The sequence below is a fragment of the Lissotriton helveticus genome, chromosome 6, assembly GCF_964261635.1.
Source record: "Lissotriton helveticus chromosome 6, aLisHel1.1, whole genome shotgun sequence".
NCBI classification, from domain to species: domain Eukaryota; kingdom Metazoa; phylum Chordata; class Amphibia; order Caudata; family Salamandridae; genus Lissotriton; species Lissotriton helveticus.
Genome location: NC_136067.1, coordinates 206,032,055 through 206,057,590, shown reverse-complemented (window position 1 = coordinate 206,057,590; position 25,536 = coordinate 206,032,055). Strand labels below are relative to the sequence as shown.

General features: G+C 42.9%; 1 protein-coding gene across 1 annotated transcript in view; it reads left to right on the top strand.

Moving 5' to 3' along the window:
• Positions 1-25,536, top strand: part of LOC144761294 (cytochrome P450 2K1-like) — a 585,479-nt gene that overhangs the window by 547,772 nt on the left and 12,171 nt on the right. Inside the window, exon 8 of the mRNA XM_078646742.1 lies at positions 21,406-21,547. Within this exon, the coding sequence (XP_078502868.1) occupies positions 21,406-21,547 (142 nt within the window). The remainder of the gene's footprint in view (positions 1-21,405; positions 21,548-25,536) is intronic.

Sequence of the window (25,536 nt, the reverse complement as noted above, 5' to 3'; positions counted from 1 at the left end):
GTAAGGGATTCCTAGTTCCAGATGAGAAGCATAAGTTGAAGTGCATCTCTGGGTAGCTAAAAGAAATCTTAGGAATGTGTTTTCTGCTACCTGAAGGGCACTAATATCTACGTGTCCCCGAACGCCCGCTCCATACAAGGCAATGGCCTGACACTTGGCGCTGTAGATTTTCAGTAGCTCCGCTGGTGCCCTCCTCCCCAATCTCTGTGAGAAGCTCATCAGAGCCGCTATGGATCTTCTGAACAGATGACATCTTGCCTCTACTGCTGACCTCCATGACAGTCTTTCATCTATCATGATTCCTAGGTATGGGTACTGGGCAGTTAACTCGAGTTTTTGGTTGTCAAGATAGATGTCTTTTACTCGTTTTTTCCTAGCACCTGCAATCATGACAAACTTTTTTTTTACGTTCACTTGTAAGTCCAGACCGCCCATGAAGGCCGTATATCTATTCAGGGAATTCTGTAGTTCTCGCGGAGTACGCGCGAGAATGACGGCATCGTCTGCATAGAGCAGGGCGGGAATCAGGCGCTGTTTTACTCGTGGGAGGTCCTGGGCCCCCCTCAACATCTCTGGTTCCAGGCCGTTGGTGTACAATGAGAAGAGAAAGGGGGCCAGGACGCACCCCTGCCTGACTCCGCGCTCTACTCCAAAAGATGCCGTCCGTCAGCTCTCCATTCACCCCAAAGCGCACTTTTGCCGAAGCTTTGGAGTAGAGTTCCCTCAAAAAGTCTAAAAGGGGGGATCCACTCCCATTTGCCTTAAGACCGTCAACGTGTTGCGTGCGAAACGCAATCAAAGGCAGCGGACAGGTCTACATATACCATATAGACCATGTCCTTCTTTGCCTGGGTGTATTTGCCCAGAATCAGACTGAGGTTAAGGGCCTGCTCTACCGTTCCGAACCCCTCTCGAAAACCAAACTGGAGGTCAGAAATAATGCCTCCTTCCTCCGCCCATTGCTGAAGTCGCTCAAGTATTACTCTCCCAACAACCTTACCCAGAGAGTCCAGCAATGAGATGGGGCGGTAGCATTTCACGTCCTGGCGGTCCCCTTTTTTAAAAATGGGGACCATGATGGACTTAGTCCAGGAATTTAACAGTCCCACATTTGCAGCTGCTGTACAGACTCTAGTGAGAATGGGGGCCCAGAGATCCAAATTGTGTTTAAAAAGATCCACTGGGACCCCATCTGGACCTGGGGCTTTCCTGTTTTTGCTTGTTTCTAGAGCCACTAATAAATCGGGAATATCAAAATGCAGCGCGATTGGATATTATACTATTGGGAGTATGTTAACTGACCCCCCTACAGTTGAAGTATTTTTAAAGATGTTGGCAAAATGGGCCACCCATGTATCTTCATCTATGCCACTTCAATCTTAGGACTATTATTATCTGTCAGATAAGGAGATCTGACAGTTCGCCAAAAAGCCTCACTGTTTTTAGAAACAGCGCTCGTGTGTAGGTCTTTCCAGAGTTTCTGTTTCAATTCTTGGATTCTTATTTTACGTTCCCTTCCGTATTGACGCCTAAGGAGTTGGATCTTCCCAGCATCTCTGGGTTTATTATGTAGGGCCAATTTTAATTTGGTAAGGGCTGCAGTGCAACTATGATTGAACCACCCTTTCTTGTTTGGGTTCTTTAACGTCGGTTTTACAGTGAGAAGTCCCTTAGTTTTCTCTAATATTTGTCTAAAGTTGTTTAGGACTTCTTTATGAGTTTCCGATAGATCTAAACATTTAATTATATTAGGATATGCCACTTCTACCAGTTTTTTCGTAATTTCATTTGGATTAATTTTTCCCCATTTTAATGTATAGCCATTTTGTTTGCCTAGGTCTAATTTGTTCTGGGCGAGAGTTTTTGCTATGGCAGTATTTCGGGGCTTATAATCAGTTAGGTGAAGGTCCATCCTCAGAGCGGCATGATCACTAAGTGAGTTGGCCATGACCTGGAAGGCTCTAGCTGTGTGTCGCAGTCCAGGTGACAGAAAGATGTAATCAACTGTCGTTTGATGTCCCCTGCCCACGTAAGTCGATTGAAGGGAAATTTGATCTGAACATGGGCTGTTAGCTTTTGCAAGATCCAAGTCAGAGAGCAAATTGTTCATAGCAGTCCCCACCTAAGTGTGAGCAAAATGCACTAATGGATCATCAAATTCATCCACTATCCCACAGCAGTTTGCTTTAGCCTGTGGGCATGGATGGAGGTTAAAATCCCCTCCCCATAAAAGATGAATTGCCCCTTGTCCAACCTTCAACCGATAAGGTTGAGTTACTCTCTCCTGAACATTACTTAAAAGAATCAGGAATTGATCATCCTCTAAGTTATTATAAGAATTGACCAAGAGGATGGACTCCTTATTCGTAAAGGAAAGAGAAAGAATTTGAAAATTTGGGTCGGAGTGGACAATGGACACTTTTAGGTGATTCAAGGTGTTTGCAATGTACATTGTTAGCCCACCTTTGGGTCTGCCTATTGAGCTATGGACGGCTGAGATAAAAAATGTTTTATAGCCCAATAGATGAAGCTCTGTCGTAGACCATGTCTCTTGAAGGCAAATTATTTTACATGGCTCCAGAAAATGTAAGGCAGTCCCGTCCTCTATCTTTGGACGTAAACCCGCGACGTTCCAAAAGAGGATGGGTATAGGCAGTGTGTCAAGTTTTATTACTACACCTTCATTCGATGCAGGGGTTGTTCTTATTTTAAGAATTGACTGGGATATGTTAGAATTAATAGATTCAGTTTCTGTTGATGGTCAGTCGACCATTTCAAGGCCCCTAAATCTATTTCTCAGTGGGATGCTATACCAAGGGTCCCAGCCGGGCGGTTCTCTATGAGTCGTCCTCAGCGTATGTGGACCCCATTCTTCCCAAACTCCTCCCTGATAACGCAGACCCACTGAATGCCAGGAATTATCAAAATCACGATAACGAGGACCCCCAAATTGTCTTGTGTTAGCAATTTCAAACTGGGGAGGGGGTGGTACAGCCCAAGGAGGGTCATGATGATAAAGAAGGCCGTTAGGTTGTCCTGAAGGGTTGAAAAAAGAAAGTGGTGTAATACCTATACCTCCATTTGCACTCGTGTGATCCCAAGAGCAGATATAATCTACTACTCGGGGATCTACGAAAGTGATCACGATGCAATCTCCTGGGATCGTTTTTCTACCTTTTCCCACCCATGGGGACCTACGTACCGACAGAATCCTTCCATGCCAAGTTGGACGTATGGGACGATTGGAATTTAGCCAGTGTTGAGCCTTGTTTTTCATGGACCACATGGGTTCAGCATTGTGGTCCACTAGCACAGACACACCGGTCATTACCACTACGTATGGGGAAGCGTCCGGTGGTAAGTCAGCTGGAAATCTAACCTCGCTGGGTCCTCTAAGGGCATCTCTGTTAAAAACTGGGGTCGGGAATTTAGAGGCTAAAGTTTGGGTCACTGGGGTTTTAGATGTCGCTTTATTTGGTGCCACTGTCTTCGATACAGGTGTTAATGTTGACAGGGTATTTCCCTGTGACAGAGTCGCGGCAGCGTTGGTAGATGGGTTCATTGTGCTCTTATTGTTCGTTGATGTGGTTGTTACAGCTGAAGGTACATTCTTTTGACTAATTGTAGATTTTGGGAGGGTATTTACAGACTTGAGGGAGGATTGTTTATTACGATTGTTTCCCCCTGATTTTTGAGCCCCTGGCGGTTGATTGAACTGTGGAAGTTTAACAAGCTTAGATAGCTGTGTCTCCAGCTGGGCTAACTTTGCTTCTACTGGTTGAAGAAAGATTTTTAAGAGCTCAGCAATCTTATTTAGTAGCTGGGAATTATTGCAATCAGTTGATTCCTTTCTGCAGGATAAAAGAATAGGCGATTCCAGATTAATAGGGGTAGGAATATCGTGTGCGGGATGATGGACCATCGCAGAAACTACTAACTGTTCTACTCTAGGGGGTGGATTCTGTGAAATACTAGGGGTATTATCGGTCTCATTATGGATGGAATTTTTCCGGGTCGTTCTTTCTTTTCCTTATTGCGCCCTCCCCCTTGCTTGCATTCTTTCATCTGAAGTCATTTGTGGAAGGGTTTGAGGTAATAGCTCAGGTGTTCTTTCTAAATCCAAGCTTATCTGTAAATCAGAAAGCTGGGAGGCCGACAGGTCCACATTATTTGGCAGACTACGCCTGCCCTCACAGAGGGCCCTATTCTCTGCATTGTTAACGGGGGCGGGGGTTCTAGAATCGGCCAAATTACCCATGGAAGATCTTTTAGCAAACTCCAGGTCCAGGGAAACCCTTTCCTCCATCAAGGAAATACTTTGATCGATGAATGTGTTTGCCTTGGTGATAAAATTATCCATGGGACCTAACAATTTACCCACGCTTCCAGGGGCCTTGGTTTTAGTTTCTCTAGTTAGCACCATATTTCCTATTGAGCGAAGGCAGGGAAAAGGGTTCTTATATAAATATCAAAACAGCTAAACAGAGTATCACAAGGATAGCTGGAGCAATGTCAATAAGGGGACGGTACATACGTATCGTAGTAGATGGCAAAAAGTGAAGGTTAGAGGGGTGGCCCAGTCCAGTCTCTCACGTCCTCGAACGGCCTCAAACGGCCCGCCCTTTGCCCGGGCTTAGCCCCGGGCTCTGTCCCGCGCGCGTCCCGCTAGCGCGGTGAGGGCGGGATTAATATATAGGAGGAGGAGTCTGGGAAGAGGCAACAGGTGCGCGTGGTGTAGTGAGCGCAAAGACCTGTGGGCCTCGCAGTCCCGGACTCGGAAATCCAGCGGCGGATGTCTAATTACCCCAAGAGTCGCAGGCACACACAAAGTGATGGCAGCAGGGGCACTTCCTCACGGGTCTCAGAGCAGATGAAAGGGCAAAGTCACAGTTGCGACTACGAGCGGCACCCGTGAAGCGGGGGCCGCGAGTCGCTGTTGTAGGCGCCCAGATCAGCTGGGAGGAGTCCGGGAAGAGGCAACAGGTGCGCGTGGTGTAGTGAGCGCAAAGACCTGTGGGCCTCGCAGTCCCGGACTCGGAAATCCAGTGGGGGTTGTCTAATCACCCCAAGAGTCGCAGGCACACACGAAGTGACGGCAGCAGGGGCACTTCCTCACGGGTCTCAGAGCAGATGAAAGGGCAAAGTCACAGTTGCGACTACGAGCGGTAGCAATATTTATATACATAGAGTCTACTCTTTTATATACGTTTGCCAAAGCTATACCTTGCTTAGTTTTTAACTTCTTTTTTCAAATAGGATCGTAAAGGAAACATCTCAATGCCCCAATACTCTTACTCTGTGAATCCCCTAAGTGAGACAAAATGAAGATGCTGGTTACTGATTCTTTCTAACTTTTAAGACCTACTCTTCACATTGCAGCTGCAGCTTCAGCACCCTCACCAGGTTTTACCAGCTCCTAAAATGGCAATAATGGGCAGAGAGAGGGTTGTTAACAAATCTTATTTAACTTGTTCAGTGCTGTGAATGACCTGTTATTGGCAATCGCACTACAAAAGGTTGTCTACTATACTGGAAAAATAAATGTTTCTGGTGAAACATTTTCCATTCCAAAATCAAACTTGAAATGCAAGGAGAAAGGCTCACTCATGTTGTTTTGCTGCAATGAGTGGGGAACACAGGGCGCTGACTTCACTGCAAACCAAAGTGAACACAGACTGTGCTAGTGGTGTGACCTACTTTCACTTCTGATAGATGTCAAGGAGGCCATTTGTGTCCACCTGAGCACAGATGTCTGCAGAAGGGGCAGTGCTGGAAAGGAGACTGTGTGACATTGCCAGCGCTCTCTCTACCTAGTGCATTCCTGTTTGGGGATCCACCCCATTACTTAATGGAGGGAAGCAGCCCATGTGGGTGGGTGTCCCCCCCACCCAGGGCACAAGAGTCTTTATGCCTTCCCCTGCTGATAGGGAATGTTTACCCTAACATCCCTTCTCAGGGACAGCCCACTAGATATGAGGAAAAATAGCAAAAGGAGATGGGGGCCGCCAGCCCAGGCATCAGGCAATGCACCCATTCCAAAATCAGACCAGCAGTCTTTATGTCTTCCCCCTTGCAGACTGGGGAGATTTATCCGCAATCTGACTCACTGGGAACAGAAAGACCACTAGACACCTTGGGTAGAAATGGTCAAAAAAGGGGTGGTGGCCCACCCATGCATTTATGCCATGCACCAAGCCCAAAATGGGTCCATCTGTCTTTCTGACCTCCCTGGGGGCAGATTGGTGAGATTAACCACAATCTGTCCCAGTGGGATGGAGATGAGCCCACTAGATATCAGCAAGATGTTGCAGGATTTCTGCTCAGGAACAGAACTATGCTTAGGACCGTAGAACATCAGTATGTAGGCCTGAGTCACCATATCACCTCAGTATCTATGAACTTGAATTTGACTAGCTATAGTGCCTCACTTGTCCTCTTAACCTTTCCAGAGAAACAAGTGAGTTGGCACCCAGAACACAACACTCTCGACACTCCCAGGAATCACCGTAACAGGACACACCCTTTCGCTCTCCCACTTGTACTTGTCCACTATTAGATAAACAAGAGATATGAATGAAGTTAATCCTATTTATTTAAACTATCGTGTTCTTTGATGCGGTATTCGTGCAACAATTAGACAAGAAATGCATACCGAAAATATAATTAGCATGGTTCACAAACCATATACCGTAAAAAGACCTGTCATGTTATGAGACTGATTAGCCCAAAAAAGAAAATCAACGAGATGGCACACTGGCATCTAAATCACAGATCAACCTAGGTATTTGGTCATGCCCCCTTGCCAAAACTAAGATGCAAGATACAGTGATTCACTGTGAACCTATCATAGATAAGGAATACAACTCAATGTGGTAGATGTCTAGCTTATCTGCATTTATTCTATTAGTCACATGGAAAGCAAGCCTGATCAACAATTGCATTATGAATAGATGTACAACAATGAATTTGTGTCTTACCATTTATTAATTTATTAACAAAACAGCTGAGTGCTCATAAAGAAGTGATCATATGTGCACAAACATGATAAGTTTACAAATGTGTATGCAAGTAAAACAATTGACTCAAGAATCAGGGCGATTCTTCGAATAATGTATTTATTTGAGTTTAATTGTATATTAGTCAACGGTATTTAGTGCTCTATATACATTAGAAGGGCTTCATCAGGACCTTTGATCAATAAAAGAGCCCACATGAGCTAAAATTGAGTAGAACACATTAGTATTTATTTCAGCAGCAATACGGTAGGTAGACATACCAATGTAATAGGGAAAAGGGAGCAGCGACTTACAATCGGCTTGTTGAAACCAAGCAATAGTAATACATGGATGTCAAACGTAGTAAAGTCTTTAAAATAGAATGAAAAATGGAAAGTCAATTGGGGAAACATTAAGACTGTTGAGGATTAATGTGCAAATGTTATTCCACATAGATTGTGGCTTGGTGATACTCATCAAAAGAGAAAAGCCATGTTCAGTGCAAGGGTCCTGTGTTAGGCCTCTATAGGAAATAAAATAGGATCATAAAGAATCTGCCTCTGTGATAACATCCTGCCCCCTCCTGTTAACATGTCGGATGTTCACGACCTTACGGCCCATTATAACCATGCAATGCTTAATGTACTAGACTTAGTTGCACTTAACAGAATGTCTGCCAAAATCTCCAAACCATGGTTCAATGATAGTCTTAATTCCGGAAGAAGAAACTAAAGACTTGCAGAAAGACTGTGGCGATCCCATCCCTCCCTAGAACATCTCCACCATCTGAGATCTCTGAGGAGCATTTACAATAAGCCCATCAGATACTAGAAGGACACCTTTTTCAGAACTCAACTAGACGTAGCAAAAAAAAGTCCAACAAAAACTGTTCAAACTCATCAAATCTCAAGCTAATAGTCATCCTAATCTGTCACCATAGGGTGAAGGATCTCTACCGAACTGTGAAGATTTTGCTGATTTCTTCTTGGCTAAGTCCACTAAGATTGAAACTTAATTATGCTCTGCCCTTGAGCTCCTGTCGATCAGTCCACAGAACACCCTCTGTCCCCATGGTGTGGCTACATTCCTTGCTCAGCCCTACCTCCCAAAAAGCAATGCTTCTTAGAGCCTGTTCCAAAACGTGGATGAACACATTATAAGCAAAATGCTGTTGACTTTGAAACCCTCTAATCATCACAATGACCCTCAACCATCAAACCGTTACCCGGAAGTTAGATGATCCTTACTAACACTCTGGACTATAATCGTCAATGCATCACTTAGGCAAGGTGCTATTCCGGACGGTCTCCTCTTTCCTTCACAACAGATCCCAAAGCTTCAAGGTGAACCAATCTCTGTCTCATCCTGCACCGTTTACTCTGGGGGTTCCTCAAGATTCAGCACTTTCTCCCACACTCTTTAACTTGTTCATGGAGCCTCTGACTGAAATTTTGAAATCATCCAGCAATCACTATCATATGTACGTGGATGATACCCAACTATACATGAGGATCGCCTTCCCTGAGGACATTCAATCCCTCAACTTAGTGCTGCTGGAAACATAAAGCTGACTGACACGTAACCACCTCAAGCTTAATGCTCTAAAAACTGAGGGGCATATCACCAACAAACTGCGATAAACATCGCAGAGCGCACATAGCGCAAATTTATATAACGCCGGCTATCACCGGAATTGATTTGCGAGATAACACGTTATTATCAACGCTTATCTCCACGGCGATAAAAATTCCGGCGACAGCGGCGTAATGAGGGATCATCGCTGGATATCCAACAATGCAACTACAGCGCGAAGGGAGTCCTTGTTAATAGGGATGTGTGGACTTAGAATCCACCTCCCATTATAAATATAGCTAAGTCATTTTGCAGACGTTAGCTAATGGCGATAACCACGGTAAGCGTAATTTTTTCTGTCGCTTTGGGTGTCAGGGTCCGCTTGATGATACCGCGATGTGTGGTTAGCGACTTTTCCAGGGTTGTTTACAGAGAGAACGCCTAGAGAACGCCCACTTTGCATGTCATTAGCGATTATTATCGCTGATATGCAATGCGGCAATGACACAGGCGCTATTGCCAGTAAGCCGTCGCTAACAGGTGTTAGCGACAGCATGCTGATAGGGCAATACAAATATCGCCGCTTTAGTTGCAAAAGGGCCGCTAAAGTGGCGATGTTGCCCTTGATGATATGCCCCCGAGTCCCTCCTAATCTCACGCCACAAACAATCTCCAGACATGGACCAATGGCTAAATCAGCTTACTGCCCTCAACTGTAGACCTCACCTCCTGGATTCAACATTCTCTCTGGGTATCATATTAGATAAAAGCCTGAACATGCAGAAGCACATCAGTTCCCTTACCAAAGTAGCAATTGTACAACTCAGCATCTTCAGAACACTCAAACCCTATCTCCTTGCTCCTGACCTAAAGGTTGCAGTACAAGCTTTAGTGATTTCAAAGCTGGACTATGGTAGTGCAACGCTATGTGGCTTGCCCGGAGTGAAGACGGCTCCTCTTAGGGTTGCCCTCAATTCTGCGGCTAGGCTCATAACTGGCACAAAAAAAGTCAACTATATTTCTCGGCACTTGCTGGCCCTTAATTGGCTTCTTTATGAAGCTCAGATACAGGTAAAAATGACATGCATGGCACACAAAGCCATCCACTACAAGACTCTGCTGTACCTCACTCAGAATTTGGAGCTCTCATGTGGTTCGAAATCCTCCAGAAGCGCCAGCACCTTGTTGCTCAAACCACAAAAATTCAAGGAAAAAAACACCTACAATAGTGCCTTCTCAGGTATGGCTCCTAGGATCTGGACCTCCCTTCCCACTGAAGTCTGGATTAACCCTTCCACGTTCCTTTTCAAGAAAGAAGTTAAAGGGCTCCTAATGAAGACATTTTTGCCTCAGTATGGACTCTCAATCCGATGCTGGGGCCACAACCGCAGATTCGTCGCCCGGTTGCCTGGCTCCCAAGAATATTTCGGGCATTTTATGACTGTGGATTTTTCCCTATGTTTATTCTGTTTTGACATTTTATGACTGTAAATTTTTCGCCTATTTACTCTGTTTTTTAATGTGTACCCTCTTGATGCATATACTGTAAAGCGCTCTGATACTCTCTGTGGTCATGTTCGCACTATAGAAAACTTTTAAAAAAAATAAATGGAAGGTGAACCACTGAAAATGTAGGTGGTACATGAGAAGCACAAACACCATTCTTACTGAAAGTATATATTATGACGAGGTCCAAACAGAGAATAATGCACTACCGTTAGAATAAATGGAAAAATGTGGGTACAAAATAGACACTTAAAGGAGGAATTGAATGCTTACTGTGTGGTATATGAAAAAACACGCATCCAGAACATGCATGCAGAATGGCCAGGATAGGGGTTGAAAGAATATTGTCTTTGTCATAAAGACCCCTGGCCAAGTATATCATCATGCTTTAGAGTGATCTGCATCTCCAGTGGAAAAGAATAAAATATCTAATTATTTACCTGCTTAACTGTGCTTGGATGCAGTAGGTTGGACCACAAAGGGTGTGTTAGTGAGAAGGCCCTTTTCCTGGAAGGGAGAGTAGGGAAGGAGTGATGACTGCAAAGGGCAGAATGGTGAAAGGAGTGTTCAACACAATGCTAAGAAAATTCCCAGTACAGAGAGAAATAGAACTAGCTGTTTTATTTGTAAAAGAGCAGAAGTAGGGAGATATGCCTTGTCACACCCACTGAAGAGGAAGAGCAAGAAAAATGCAACGTTCTGTAGAATAGAATGAAAAACAATAGTTGAGCAATGTGTTAGCGCCTTGGAACAAACAGGCATGGTTATGAATAGCAGACAGAATACACACAGGAAAATAAGGTTAGGACAACAGAAACACACTATTAGGATAACAAATCAAGAGTCTTTTATGAAGCCCAAGCAGTAAGTGGTGGCTCTGTTAGTTACATACAACTTTAAATGGGGTGTACAATAGAGTTACAGTTTAATAACACAGGGAAAATGTTTGCTTCGTGTTTGACCTGGAATCCTTGCAGTGGTTTTCCCTACCTTTTTGCCTTCAGACCTCCTGTTTTTGGTGAATCTTTTGTTGAGGGCTTATGATTCTGCTCACTTTTCCACTGCTGACCAGTGCTAAAGTGCTTGTGTTCTCTCCCTGAAATGTGATAACAATGGCTTATCCACAACTGGCATATTTAATATACCTATAAGTCTCAAGTAGTGTGCACTAACTGTGCCTAGGACCTGTAAATTAAATGCTACTAATGATCCTACAGCACTGATTGCGCCACACACTTAAGTAGCTTTTTAAACATTTCTCAGGGCTGTCATTGCAGTCTGTGTGTGCGGCTTTAAAGTGCCATGTCAACCTGGCAAGTTAATCGTCTTGCCAGGCCAAAAACCTCCTTTCTAATACATATAAGTCATCCCCAGGGTAGGCCCTGGACAGCACAGAGGGCATAGTACAATGTATTTAGAAGACTTTTATGCTTACATGTCCTGGTAGTGAAAAACTCTTCAATTTGTTTTCCAATACTGCAAGGCCTCTATCTATCATATGATAACATTGGGATTACCATATTACATTTTATAAGCATAATTTCCAACTATAAAGATATGATTTTCCAGTTTAGGGGTCTCTGCAATCCTAACTTCAAATCCTAACCTATAGTGAAGTTGGATTTTAAATTACAATTCTAAAAATGCCACTTTTAGAAAGTTGGCATTTTATTGCCTTAGCTATTGTGGGTCAGATGTATGACCCGCCCGACTCGCAATTTGCGACTCACTAAATGGAATGCACAACAGTGTCTCAGGCACTGTTTACAATTCCAAAAGGGGTCGCAAATTGCTTGCCTCATTAATATCAATGAGGAAGGCGCAATTTGTGACCCTTTTAGGAATGGCTATCATTCACAGGGATGGAGGCCTGCTGGGGTCAGCAGACCACCGTGTTTGTTACTGTTTTTCTAATAAAGCAGTTTTTTTCAAATGCAGCCAGTTTTCCTTAAAGAAAAACGGGATGCATTTAAAAAAGAAAAATTAAACTTTTCAGTTTAATTTTTTAAAGGGCAGGCAGTGGTCTCTGGGACCACTGCCTGCTCTTAAAAAATACTTTCCCACATAGTCACAAAGGGGAAGGTGTCCCCTGAGGACCCCTTCCCCTTTGTGAGTGGTTTACCGCCTATGTGAAGTAGGTGGTAAACTGCGAGTGTTTGCGGCCACAAATGCGGCCACAAAACATTAGTACATCAAATGTTGACTTGCTACTAGAAAGGGACGCCCCTTCCTAATAGTGAGAGTCGCAAATGCTGTTTTGTCAGTGACTTGCAAAATAGCATTTGTACATGCTATTACCCTTTTTTGCGGCCGCAAAAAGGGTCCTACATCTGGCCTTTGGTGCCTGCAGCATGTCTCTGATCACATGACTGGGTCTAGGTGGCAGATGGGCTTTGTGTATTTCACCTGGACTGCCACACACAATGCAAGCTTAAGTGTGATGGAGTGGGCTATCCTGATTTTACTGGACCTCAGCCCCCTCCACTTCAGCACACTTCTGGACCTGTGGATACTGTGCCAGGAAGAAAAACTGATGTGCTGCTGAAAGGGCTGCAACTGTGCTGGACTGCTGATATGCTGGACTCCTGCTTTGCTGTGCTCACCTGCTGCCCTCTTGCTTGGGTCAGAAGCACTGGACCTGCATCACTTTAACACAGAGTGACTCCAAGGGCTAGTTGGCAGGCCTCCTGATCTGAAACCTCAGGAACAAAACAAGCTTTCAAAACCTTGCATCTGGACCTGGACTCTGCCATCTGTGAGTCTACCATGCCATTTGATGCCACTCCACCCTGGACCCTTGGAAGTGGGCCTATGGTGCATTCCAGCAAAACCAACACATCTTCTTTGGTGAGTGTCACATCCTCTAGGCAAACTGGTGCATATCCTCGGCTGGGCAGCGCATCTTTGAGCAGAACCAACGCATCACTGTTGTTGCGTGGATTGGGACAAGCACAGAAGGTTTGCATCACCCTTAACATCTCTGGATTCAATGCATCACCAAAGGTGCTGTCCATCTCGGATCCAGGTCCTGGCATTTTTCATTGATGGCAGATCAATCATGATGCTGGCTTCCTCATGTCAGCCTCTCAGCTCATCTGAACCAGTGCATTGCCTAAGCTGTGTGCCGCATCCTCAATGCCTGGACTTCACATTGCAAGTGCCCTCAGTGGGATTCTTGGCTATGACACAACAGGGCCTCGCAACTCAGCCTCTCGGCATCTCGGAACCGCTGCATCGCTTCTGCTGCGTGATGCTTCTTCACCTTGGATGCGCAGTGCTTCTTTGCTTTTGACCCACACAATGCTCTGCAACAAGTTTTTAAGGTTCTTTATTCAGCTGATCTAACCTGCTCCCTGTACGACCATCTGCTGTGTGGCGTTTAGAGCTCCGAGTGAATTTTCCCTTATATAGGTACAATTCACATTACTCTTATACGGCCACATGCATCAAAGTGCCCATTTGCGATTTCTTAATTGCGAAAATTAAGGAATCGCAATTAAGAAATCGCAAATTGGTATGCATTAAAAAATCGCTTTTTTTTCCGATTTCTTAATTTTCCTTAATTGCGATTCACAAATTGCAAATCGCAATTAAGTAAAACCCTTGCCATTGATTCCTATGGGCCAAGAGGCCCATAGGAATCAATGGGAAGGCATTTACAATTTGCGATTTTCAATTTGCGAATCGCAAATTGAAAATGCAAATTCAAGGGTGCAGGGGGGGTCCAAAGAACCCCTCCCTGCACCCCTGAAATTAAACTTAAGTGCAATTTACACACACACATGTCCCAAGGACATGTGTGTGTGTAAAATGCAACTTTCAAAAATGCATTTTTGTGCATGTTGGAAGGTTTTCGGTAAATTAGCATGAGGTTCAACCTCGTACTAATTTACCACTTCCAAATTGACAATTCGCAAATTTAAAATGATCATGCATTGCATTTAATAAATCTGAAATTACGATTTCTTAAATGCAATCGCAATTTTAGAAATCGCAACATGGTTGCGATTCCTAAAATTGCGAAAAGCATGATGCATTCCAAATTAGTCAATTGCATTCGCAAACGGCCGAAAATTGCGATTCGCACCGTTTGCGAATGCAATTGACTTTGATGCATGTGGGCAATAGAGGCATATAAATCAATCCCTTATTTAGACATAGCCCATGTAGACCAAAGACAGGCATGGCTACTTCCATCCATACCAAATGTCACAGCGATTTCTTGGAAAATCGGCTTAAGCAGTTAGGGAACTTCCCCTTGCTTGAATATTGATTTGTCCTAGAACTCATGTACTTTGCAAAGAACACCTTCAAGGTATAAATATACCTTCACTTGCTATAGCAAACTACTGTGGTTCGGAGCAGTTCGACTATCTACTTGCCTGACACAGCTTGCTACAGCAAGTGCAGAAGGACGCCGACCCCCCAGCTGACACACTGATCAAGAGGCTGCCTTTCTCTCGCCGAGAATCCAGCTCCAGTGTTTCCAAGCTCCCCTTGCGGGGTGTTGGGAAATCGAGTCCTGAGACAGAAATACCAGACCTCCTTCATTCTAAACCAAGGTATGGAGCTGATTAGAACCTAGAGAAACCTTTGGTAGATTCTTGGCAAAAACAACTAAACCTATGCTACACCGTCCTTACTTCTTCCCGCGTACTAGACTTAGGTTAAGTACATTGCAGTAGGCGTATTTAGAAGCACCAGTTGAGTATTTTTAGTCAATGTTATTTATGTATGCATTTGTATATGCCTTAGAAACCATACAATGCTTTTACAGTATTATTTTATAATACTATTCTCGCTGTACGCATTATACTTTGCAGTCTGCTTAACGATCATAGCAGTTCACTTCTCTTGCATGAGAAAGAAGACTGTTCAATAAAACTTTTTATTGAAAACGCCCGTCTCTCTATTTCTCTGCAAAACTCTGTTGAAACAAAGCATGCACGATTGACTGAGTGAAAAACGTATCTATTGTTTCTGCTACTCTAGAGATATATTTCTTATTCTTGAGAAACAAAGTTGTCATGTTTATACGGTGGTGAGAAACTAATCCCTTCTTGTGAATTCGAGAAAGTTTCTAGTGACCTCTGAGCTACCTGGCACTCGCTATTAAGTTTAGTATATTAGATAGAAACCTGGTCGACCTCACTCCTACGTCTAATCTATAGGATATATTATTCCAATGCGCAGAGCCTATTGGGAATATAGGAACTACACTACACATCGCGGTCAGCCTGAACTTATGACTTTGCCCCGGTCCAGCCTATCCAGATATCTCTTGTTGGTGCTTTATGCCTTTTGGCGCTATTTTAACTTAGAAACCTCGACATTCAATATCTCTGGCTTCCCTGTATGGATTTTGTGTGGTGTTTGCACTGTTTTTACTGTTTGAAGTTTTGCGCAGATACTTTGCACACTGCCAATAAGCTTTGCCTGATGGCTCTGTGCCAAGCTAGCAGAGGGTGAGTAGAGGCTAATTTAGGGTTTGCTTGTGCCTTACTCTGACTACGTTTGCGGTTGCTGCTTGACTAGGGCTCACACCCCAGCCAAACAACAAGTCAATTTGCAACACATATATATTGAGAGTATCCCTAAGCATTTTTCTTTTAATCTAACCAAGACGATGGGGATGATTTTTTTCAGATTATACATATAATACCTGATAAAGAATAGGACTTTTTTGTCAGAACTTACTAGCCAGATGTTTCCTTTGTTCCTAGCTAAGCAGTGGCTACTTAAGATAACAACATTATGCAAAATCTTTAGGAGTCTTCTGCCAGACTGCTTTTATAAGTATGTCAAGCAGCATTATAGATCAGTGGCCCAGGCTGAGCCATTTGAAGTCTAAGTTGTCAAATATATGGGTACTTTAGATTGGCCACAAGGTTATATGAAGGCAGCTTTTTTGGGGGGGGAGACTGGTCTGGTACCAGAATATAATTTTCAGTAACATTTTGATGTTACTTACTCATGAATTCTAGGATTAAGCGAGAATTATAAATTGTCATTGGTCATCCTGTGAATCGGGCTTGAGAGAGAAAAGCCTTTATTTCATCTTGAACAAGCTCAGGAGAGATAAAGAACAACTAGAGGCCCTCATTAAAAGGTAATAGGATGAGGTGAGGTGTTTATCACACACGGTAAGTACCATTACCCCGGAGTAAGGTGTTTACCATGTGTGGTAAATAGCCCCTATTACGAATTTTTAAATGTGCAAATAAGGCATGACATAAGGACTCAAAACACACGGAATTCTGCATGTGTTGCCTTTTTAAACATGGCTTTTCCCTGACAGATTTTGCCAAGTTTGATCTGTTGGAATTCATCAGGGGAAAACTGCATTGAGTGTTTACTCAATCATCAGAATTTAGCCCTGCACTTGTGATCAGGGACATAGAATAGAGGTGGGTGGATGGACTATGGCACAAGCAAAGTGAGGCAACAGAAATATTCTCATTCCTAAACGTGAGGTCCTCATAAATAAATAAAAATCTATCTTCGATGAAAAGTACCCAGCCAAGCTACCACTCAAGGTCTTGGAAGGAGTCATGTGCTTCATCGTGGTAAACATGTAATCAAATGTTTGGACTACCTTAAAAAGGTCTTAAAATAGATTCAAAGACAGTAACAGCTGAGTGGTTTTGAAGCTGATGCTAGTTTTGTGCAGGAAAGAATTGTAATGATTCAAAGCATCATTAAGTGCCAGCCTGCAGTCATTAGTGTAGCTTCCCTGCCATTCGATGGTCTGTTCTAAAGTCTTTCGCTTCACTGATCAAGGCATATAGGCCTGTGTTCCATATTACTAATGGCACTAAAATGAGCCTCTACGTGTTTGAAGAAGCTAGTAAGATATACCTATATTCGATTAGTGCTCCCATCAGTTTGTATAACTCTTAAATCTTTGAAGTTGGCTTTTTCAGTGGGGGCTTCATCATAACCGTTTTCTTCAAAAGTGTTACTATTGTTCTTTACATTCCTTCATATTTCTCAGAACTTGAAACAATGCTCTTAAATCTTGTCAACTATGACAATTACAAATTTGATTTCAGGATTATGAAAACTTTTATTGTGAATATTTCTTCTGTCTGTGTAGCATATGCCAATTTTCACAATATTGATATATCCAGAATTGTATTAACTCCTTTTAGATTATTTTCTTTTGTGCATCAGATATTTTCTTTTTGACGAGAAATGTTTCTTCGCAAATATAAAAAAGATGTGTATAAAGCAAAAGCATTGTCTTGGGTTTTTTTTTGTGAGGAACATGTAAGGTGCAAGGTATAATTTACTGTTCCTGCCGTGAGGATTTTTCTGCAAAATAATGGTTTGTTTATTTTTCGTTAAATCGACTTCTGAACACTAGTTTCTACAAACATGATACATCTGTATTCCCAAGGATTAACATATTGAATTAAAGCTGAAAATTATTTGTTAAAACAGCGAGTCTGTTTATTTTTTACGAATTGTTGGTAATATATAAAACGTGGCACATATCAGAGTTTCATTGAATAAGTAACCCTTAATTTTAGACAATAGTATTTTTGAGCTCTTTCTAAAACGCTTTATAATGTTTTCTTATATTCTATATTGATTAGATGAATTATTTTCTAGTTTCTAATATATTTTCGAGTCTGTTAAATGGCCCAGAAAACTTGGGTTCTAATATTGACTTTTCAAAATCGGAACGGTGCTATACGTCTCAGCCGTTCTCATTGATATTAAATTGTTGTTTGCTAATTTCTCTAATATGCCTTTCTTTGAATGTGGATATGTTTATTTTATGTGCATAATAAGTTATTTATGCTGTCGATCACGGTTCTCCACAGTCGATCCTGGAGGACGGATTGATGCCAGATTTTTGAGATTACTACATTTATCTAAATGGGGATATGCTAAAAATCTGGTATGGATCCGCCTCCAGGACCGAATCTGAAGAATCATGCGAGTATAGATGTCAAGGGCGTTGTCAAAAAGTTTGTGGATAGAGTACTGAAAAAGTTGTTGGCTACTTTTGTCTGCATTTTAAGGTATGTTTACTTCCACTCACTGGCAGCTTTGCAGAGACTGGCACATCCAGTGGGTAGACGGCAATGTCGGAAGCCTGGGATACTTGCTGGGTTACTGATTGCAGTGGGCAGGTGCATTCCACCTAACTCCACTTGGGTCAAGAGCTCCCTTGGTCTGGATCGTCCTTTCCTCCTGTCTTCGTACCTCAGCGGTTGCGGCAGTGTGCACCTTCTGGTTCAATGCGCCTCTGCTATACACTGCTTTCAGGCTATAGGGAATAAAGTGGAGGTTCTCACTCCACACCAGGGCAAATCTTGAAAAGAAAGGGAAAATCAATAGCCTTAGGGCTTAAAAAAATGCGGGTGTTTTAAAGTCGGAAGGTTCAGCATCTATTTATTTCAGGTATTCTAATTTAGTCCCATCCAGAATGGTTGCCTTTCATGAAACTCATCCCAATTTAAAGTGAAGCCCAGCCATGTGACTACATGTAACATACTATTCCCTTTTTTCCCTCTATAAGACAAAGCCTTTCCCTCTGAAGCTGTGTGTCAATGCAGCCAAAGTTTTGTTGGCTGGATTCATTTTTTCGCCTTTTTTTCCTAAGATTGGCTCCTGTCTAGTTGGTACTTTGTAGCCCTAGTTCTTATTAGTGCATTGTTCTTCTCGAAGACTCCTCGTCCTCCTACTGCCTGTGAAGTTGTACATCCCTTGGAGGTTTTATGTGGCTTTTTCTCACAGTCCCTTCTTGCAGACACTGGCCCTTCACAGGTGAATAGTTTGATGTGATATCACTGTGGCTTCAGAAAGGTGTCACCGTTACCTCAGACAAGCTAAGTTCAGGATCAAAAGAGGACCATTGTGTTCAGCCATGGTCATGGTTCTTCTCAGTAATAGTTTCACTGTCCTCAGCAATATTGTCAAAAAAGTTTTAATAATAATGTCCTCGTAAATTTGCAAAACAATAGGTGATAACACATGTTTTTTTTAATAATCAGAAGATTTAGGGCATGATTTAGATTTTGGCGGACAGGTTAGTCCATCAGAACGATGACAGATATCCTGTCCACCGAAATATAAATCCCATAGGATATTATGGGATTTATGTTTTGGCGGATGGGATATCCGTCACCATTGCGATGGAGTAACCCATCTGCCGGGCTGTTGCTGTTTTTTTGTTGTTCTTCTGCCCCTGTTTTCATGCCTCTGATACTTAGGGCTATATTTATGACCCAGTTGCGTCACTATTGCATCACACAACAAGGTGCATGAGCGATCTAAACCTTAAGTTAGATTTTTGAAGCCATGCAAAGGCAATTTGCAAAGCTTTGAGTGGCTCAAAAAATCTGGAGTAACGTAGCGCAGCACAAATCGCTGTGTTGCATTATTCTCACCTGGTTAGGCATTCTATGGGCATTGCAGTGGGTGTTCCCACACAACTCTAAAGGAGTTTGATGCATTCCTAAATTTACAAAGACTTGTAAACCTGGGAATGAGCCAAAATAATATGCTGTTCCAGGCGGCATAACAAGGAGAGATATGTTTATTTATCCTCGTTTTTAGCTTTTTGTATGTGTGCTGCATTCTTCAGTACACATAGAAGGAGGAAAAATCCTCGCATGATTGTTGTTGTGCAGAAAGTTGCCTCTTCCTGCACAAAGACAATTCTGCCTACAACATTGGCACCCTGGCACCATGCCATGCACTGGCGCTAGGCTACCATAATGGCTCCAGCGCAAGGAGAAAGGACAGGTAAGCTCCGTAACAGATAAATACAGCGCATTCCTGCCCTTTCCCTGGGACAGAGGGCAGCGCAGCTTGGTGACTTACTGTACTGTTCTGCTCCCCAAAAGTCAGAAATGTGCCCCTTGGTACTGACAGCCACATTTCCTGATTTCTATTATTTTTCCCTATTTATGTCTTCAGTGGTTGAACATGATTCCCCTGTTAATGTTGCACAGCTCCTGGCTGCAATTTGTTTAATACTAAATTAATCAAAAGGGATCATAGATACGACAGTAGTAGTTCATTGAGGTCCCCATAGAATTGATGGAAGTGAAGCTGAGGAACGACCACAAAATACTATAGCAACCTTAACCTCTCTGCACTTGGAAGATGCCACAGGATGATGCCCTTGACAACCCTGGCCTTTGAAAGGTGCCACTGAATGATCATGCAACCCTCCCCCCTTAACCACACAAGAAGGAGAGGTTATGTATGTGGAGTTCTGGTCAGGTGACTAGTGAGGTTGGGAGGAGGGACCATGCCCAAATGGTGAACAAGTGGTGGAAAGGAACACAGAGCCCTATAACAAACAGATCTGCATTAAAACATGCCAACAACGTCATTGTCCAAGCACCATGTCTCCAGCATTGATTTCAGCACAGTTCTGAAAGTGCAAAAAGTGTCGCTAACCGCAGTGGGCTGTGGGGCCGCGTGGGGGGGGGGGAGATTTTGAGTGTTGATGCAGAGGGAAAATAAATAAATAATTAATTTTCCCTCTGATTGGTCCCTCGATATCCCCCCCACGCAGCCTTCCTGCCCACCGCTGTTACCTGCAAAGACCGCAGCTGTCGGTAACCTATATGGCAGTAAGGCACAGGTCACACATGTGGATTGAGTGACGTGTCTTACTTACATCGAACAAAGCCACAAAGCAACTGAATATTGTACAAGCAATGGGTATTACAAAGAGCATGTGGCACATGCGCAGGAATGAGGAGAGGCAAAGGGCATAGATGGAATTGGAAGTGGTGCAGAGGTGCGGGGAACAGTGTTGTGTAAAGGAGAAAATGGGGAGTTGGGTTCACAAGAAAGGGAGGGTAATACATGACAGTGGTTGGCAACACAGATGGTAACGTGTCACCCAACACCTGCGCTGTGAAGGAAGGGTGATATTGAATTAGAAGTGGGAGGAGTGATTGAGAATGGAAAGGTGACAAGATATTGCCTGAAGAGATAGGTCTTTGGCTCCTTTGCCTTCAGTTTGTTTCAATTTTTGGGGGAAACCAGCATGTGCCTCTAAATCCGGTACTAAAGGAACAAGGTTTATGATTGTGGGCTACAAAGCCACGTTGCATATATTTACTTTAGGTATAGCAACACATTGTAATACGAAATAACTGATTCCCGTCCTGTTATTTTTTGAGTATAATAAATAGAAGCCAATCTGATTATGCTTTTAAAATAGGAAAAAACGACTCGAAACAGGTATTTATTGTAGGTTGCGGATCATTGGGAGAAACACACATTTGCTACGCTTGACATTTAAAGTGTGCACTAAATGAAGATTAATAAATCTAATAGTTTTTATAAATATTTCTAGGGAACCTATATTATTCCGGTGCTGGAATCTGTGCTGTACGACAAGACTCAGTCTGAGAAGCCGGAAGAGTTTAACCCACAACATTTTCTTGACTCTGAGGGCAGATTTGTGAGGAATGATGCTCTTATGAACTTCGGAGCAGGTAATATTTCCCAGACGATTATATTTGTATTTGTACTTCGTGCTAATGCTGTAGCTGTTATCCAGGGTGTGGCACGACCTGTGAAGGCATGCCGCATGTTCCATACACAAAATATACTAGGGTGGAATGCAAGTTGAGTTTTGATCAGAATAATGTTTTCTAATAACTTAAAAATTGTTGACGGACGGGGGGCGTGGCTTGCGCGCCGCTTCTACATGGCGGGTTGCGCTTGAGCTCCGTAGCGAGTTCGGCCCGTTGAGCGATTTTCTCCGCTTCTGGCTGCCCTTCTTAGCGGAAAAGGCACACCTCACCAGCGGAACATGAGGAGAGTTGCTTAAGGCTATTTTCCTGTCATTTGGCTCACCGGCTCTATGGATTCCGCCGCACTCCTCACAAGCGCTCGCATTCCTGAAGAGCGGCCGCCATCTTCCCGCTATTGACGTTCCTGTCATTTTCCCTCAGAGGCGCCGCCTTGGATACAATTTTGCAGTTTTGCAGTGCCGCCTGGCTTCCTAATGCGTTCCTTTCATGAGGCTTATTACTGGTAACATTTATATCGTTTTTTCAGTATTTCATTGCTGCTTGGCTGGTTTTTGAAGCTGCTGACGTGCTGCTTATTTCTCAGCGCGCTTCTGTCATACAAAGTGATGATATTTTTTCCTGCTATTTTACTATTGTGTTTTCCTGCTCTGCGCATTCCCTCGCTGCTAACTTATCCTGGCACACGTTGCTGTGGGCGCCTATTTCGTATTCTCTGTGACATTCTGCGCAATTCCTGTGTACCGTTTTTTCTCTCTCAAGTGGTATTCTTGCAGTATTTTTCCTCACAATTGCAAATATGAATCGGTCTACGACCGCCAAAGACTTAAAAGATGTGGGCTCGTCGCTGAAAAGACTCAAGTCACTCTCTCCGTCGCCCGAGTCTCCTCAGGCAGACACTGCTTCCACGTTGGATACCATTTTGGCGCGCCTTAATGAGGTACATGATATTGCGCAGTCAACTAAAACTAACACAGACTTGTTACAAGTGGAGGTCTCTGCTATCAGAAATGACTTTAAAGCCCTTTCTCTTCGTGTGTCAGCCACAGAATCACGAATTAGTTCAGCTGAGGACGGTATGCACAAGCAGTCCAGATCTCTCACCCACTTGGAGCGCTCAATGGCGGCATTGCGCAGAGATCTCACTGAGCAGGAGGACCGTAATCGGAGATCTAATCTGCGTATTTTTGGTGTTCCGGAGGATTCGGAGAAGGCTGCTTCTTCTATGATAGAGTTTTTATCTCAGTGGATCCCGGACACTTTACAAATCTCCTTCCACAGAGAGTTTGAGATTGAAAGAGCACACCGTGTTCCAACGTTTCGACCTAAGGCAGCGACCCAGCCAAGAGCGATTATTTTTAAGCCTCTACGCCATCAGCACACTGAGTTGATTCTCTCTCATATGCGGAAAGTTAAACAAGTCAGCTGGAAAGGCCATCGCATCTCCATATCACAAGACTTTGCCAGAGACACAGTTATAAGGAGGAAAGGCTTCCTAAATCTGCGGAAACGTCTGTCTGAACTGGGAATTCCTTTTTCTTTTGCTGGTCCTTCAAAATTTCGCATCATTCATAAAGGTCGCACTAGAATCTTCGATGAACCAGCGGACTTGGCTACATTCCTGGACAACCAGTTGGAGATAGAGATGGAAATCCAAAGAGCAACTTCGCAGTCTCCTGGTTCTTCGGGAACTTGAACTTTTTTTTTTGTGTGTTTCTGGTTGTTTCTGTCTGATAGCCTGCTTCTGATCTTTCTCCAGTTGGTTTCTTGGCCGGTCTCTCCTTCTTGCTTTGTTGGTGCTCGATTTGTTCTTCTTTTTCTTCATGTTGTTCTCGATTTTCTCTCTTCTTGATCTGTCTCTTTTTCTATGTGATCACTCTTTGGCTCTCTAATGTTTTCTTATCTTGTATTGTATTCCTATCCACATTCTAGTTTTGTTGGTTCTCGCTTTCGTCCTTCTCTGTCCCTCCTTTCCACTTCTCTATCATTTCTTTCCTTCTTCTAGTACATGTCTTTTTTCCTTATATATCTGACGTTTTTACTCTTATCCTAGACAGTTATGCCTCTTCCTCATTTATGATGTGCTTTTTGTTCACATGAGTGTATTTTATGCCTTGTATTTATCTAATTGCTCGGATGTATCTGCTATATTTAATGTGTTCTTACTTCTCCTACTACTCTTATTCTTTACACATATTTATTCTGCTAAGATATTAGTATATTATATTTGATATTGTTCTCTTCAGTTTTAGGATTGAATTTATCTCTCTGGTTCCTTTCTTTCTATTCTATCTCTCTCTACTCGTTTACGATACTGTCTTTTGCTAGTCTCTTTTTCATACATCTCTTTTTTTCTTTTATAATTCAACTCCATAGTAATGTAATATGTTGTTAGATTTTGCGCTTTTACTATGTACTTAGCTTTTACGATTAGTATTTTATTCACGTCAAGGTTAATACTATTCTGGCTTTTTCTCCTATGAGTTTTTGGTTGATATTCATTATATTACTCTGACATACCTTAGCTAGCTCTTTTGCTAGCTGGTTCTTTTACCTTATATTGCAATGTGGAACTTTTTCATTATCAATTTTATTCGTTACATTGTGACGCTGTATTTCCGACAGTATTTGTTCCTTATTAACTGCTCTGTTTTTTTTGCTATCAGCGGCTCTATTTTAGCACTGGGCTACTGTTTTTACCCAATATTGCTCCTTGTTCGGGTCCTTTGCTCGCTTTTTCCACGTTCTCCCTTGCATGATGTGGGTCTTTTTTAGACCTTCCCCTCTCCATCTTTTCTCTCTTCTTTCTATTCTCTTATCTTCTTTTCTTCCTCTTTGTTTCTCCTGGTCCTCCCACAGGCCCGCTCCCACTGTCTTTCGTTTGTTTCTTGGTTGGTCCCTTGTCTTTATGACGTATTTTCTCTTCCTGATATCTGTGTCGTCTTCTGTTTACCCTTCTCTTGTTTCATGCCAGGCTTAAATGTGTTATCCCTTAATGTTAAGGGGTTGAACCATCCGGTGAAGAGGTCGAAAATTTTGGACTATTGTAAGTCTCTCTCTGCAGATTTGGTTCTTTTTCAGGAGTCCAAGATTACTATTAGGGAGGCCTTGTTTCTAAAGAAGGATTGGGTTTCAGATGTTTCTTGTTCTGATGCCTCCGGCAAACGGAATGGGGTTGTTACTTTGATCTCGAAGACCTCTGGTTTATCCATAATTTCTTCTAATCAAGATTCTGAGGGTCGGTGGTTGTTGTCTAAATTGTCGGATGGTCAACATGATTTATATGTTATGAATATCTATGCTCCGAATATTGATGATCCCGCTTTTTGGAAAGCCATTACCAACACCTTGAATAACACCCCTCATGCTGGTAACCTCATTGTTGGTGGCGACTTTAATTTACCAATGGATCCTCTCTTAGATAGGAACTCTTCATTTCAGTTTCGGCCTCCAAAATCCCATAAACAAATGCTTAACATGTGTTCCATCTCTCATCTTCAGGATATCTGGCGCCTTCATAATCCCACTGGCAGTGATTTTTCTTTCTTCTCTTCGCCACACTCTTCCTTCTCTCGTATTGATTATCTCCTAGTTCATTCTTCTCTTCTCTCATCTTCTTCCGCTCCGCTCATACACCCTATTGTGGTCTCTGATCATGCCGCGGTCAGTTTTACGCTTTCATCTTTTGCCCCTAAACCACGTTCTCGTTCATGGAGATTAAATACTGAAGTCCTATATGATTCTTCCCAGGTTGCTGAATTTTCTACAGCAATAGACACTTTTTTCCGTGAAAATGAAGGTTCTGTCTCTTCTCCGATCGTTTTATGGGACTCTTTTAAATGTACGTTCAGGGGACAGGTTATTAAATGTATGTCCAAGCGTAACTCATCGATTAAAAATGAACTTACAGATTTATCCTCTCAAATCAAAACCCTTGAGGCCTCCTTCCG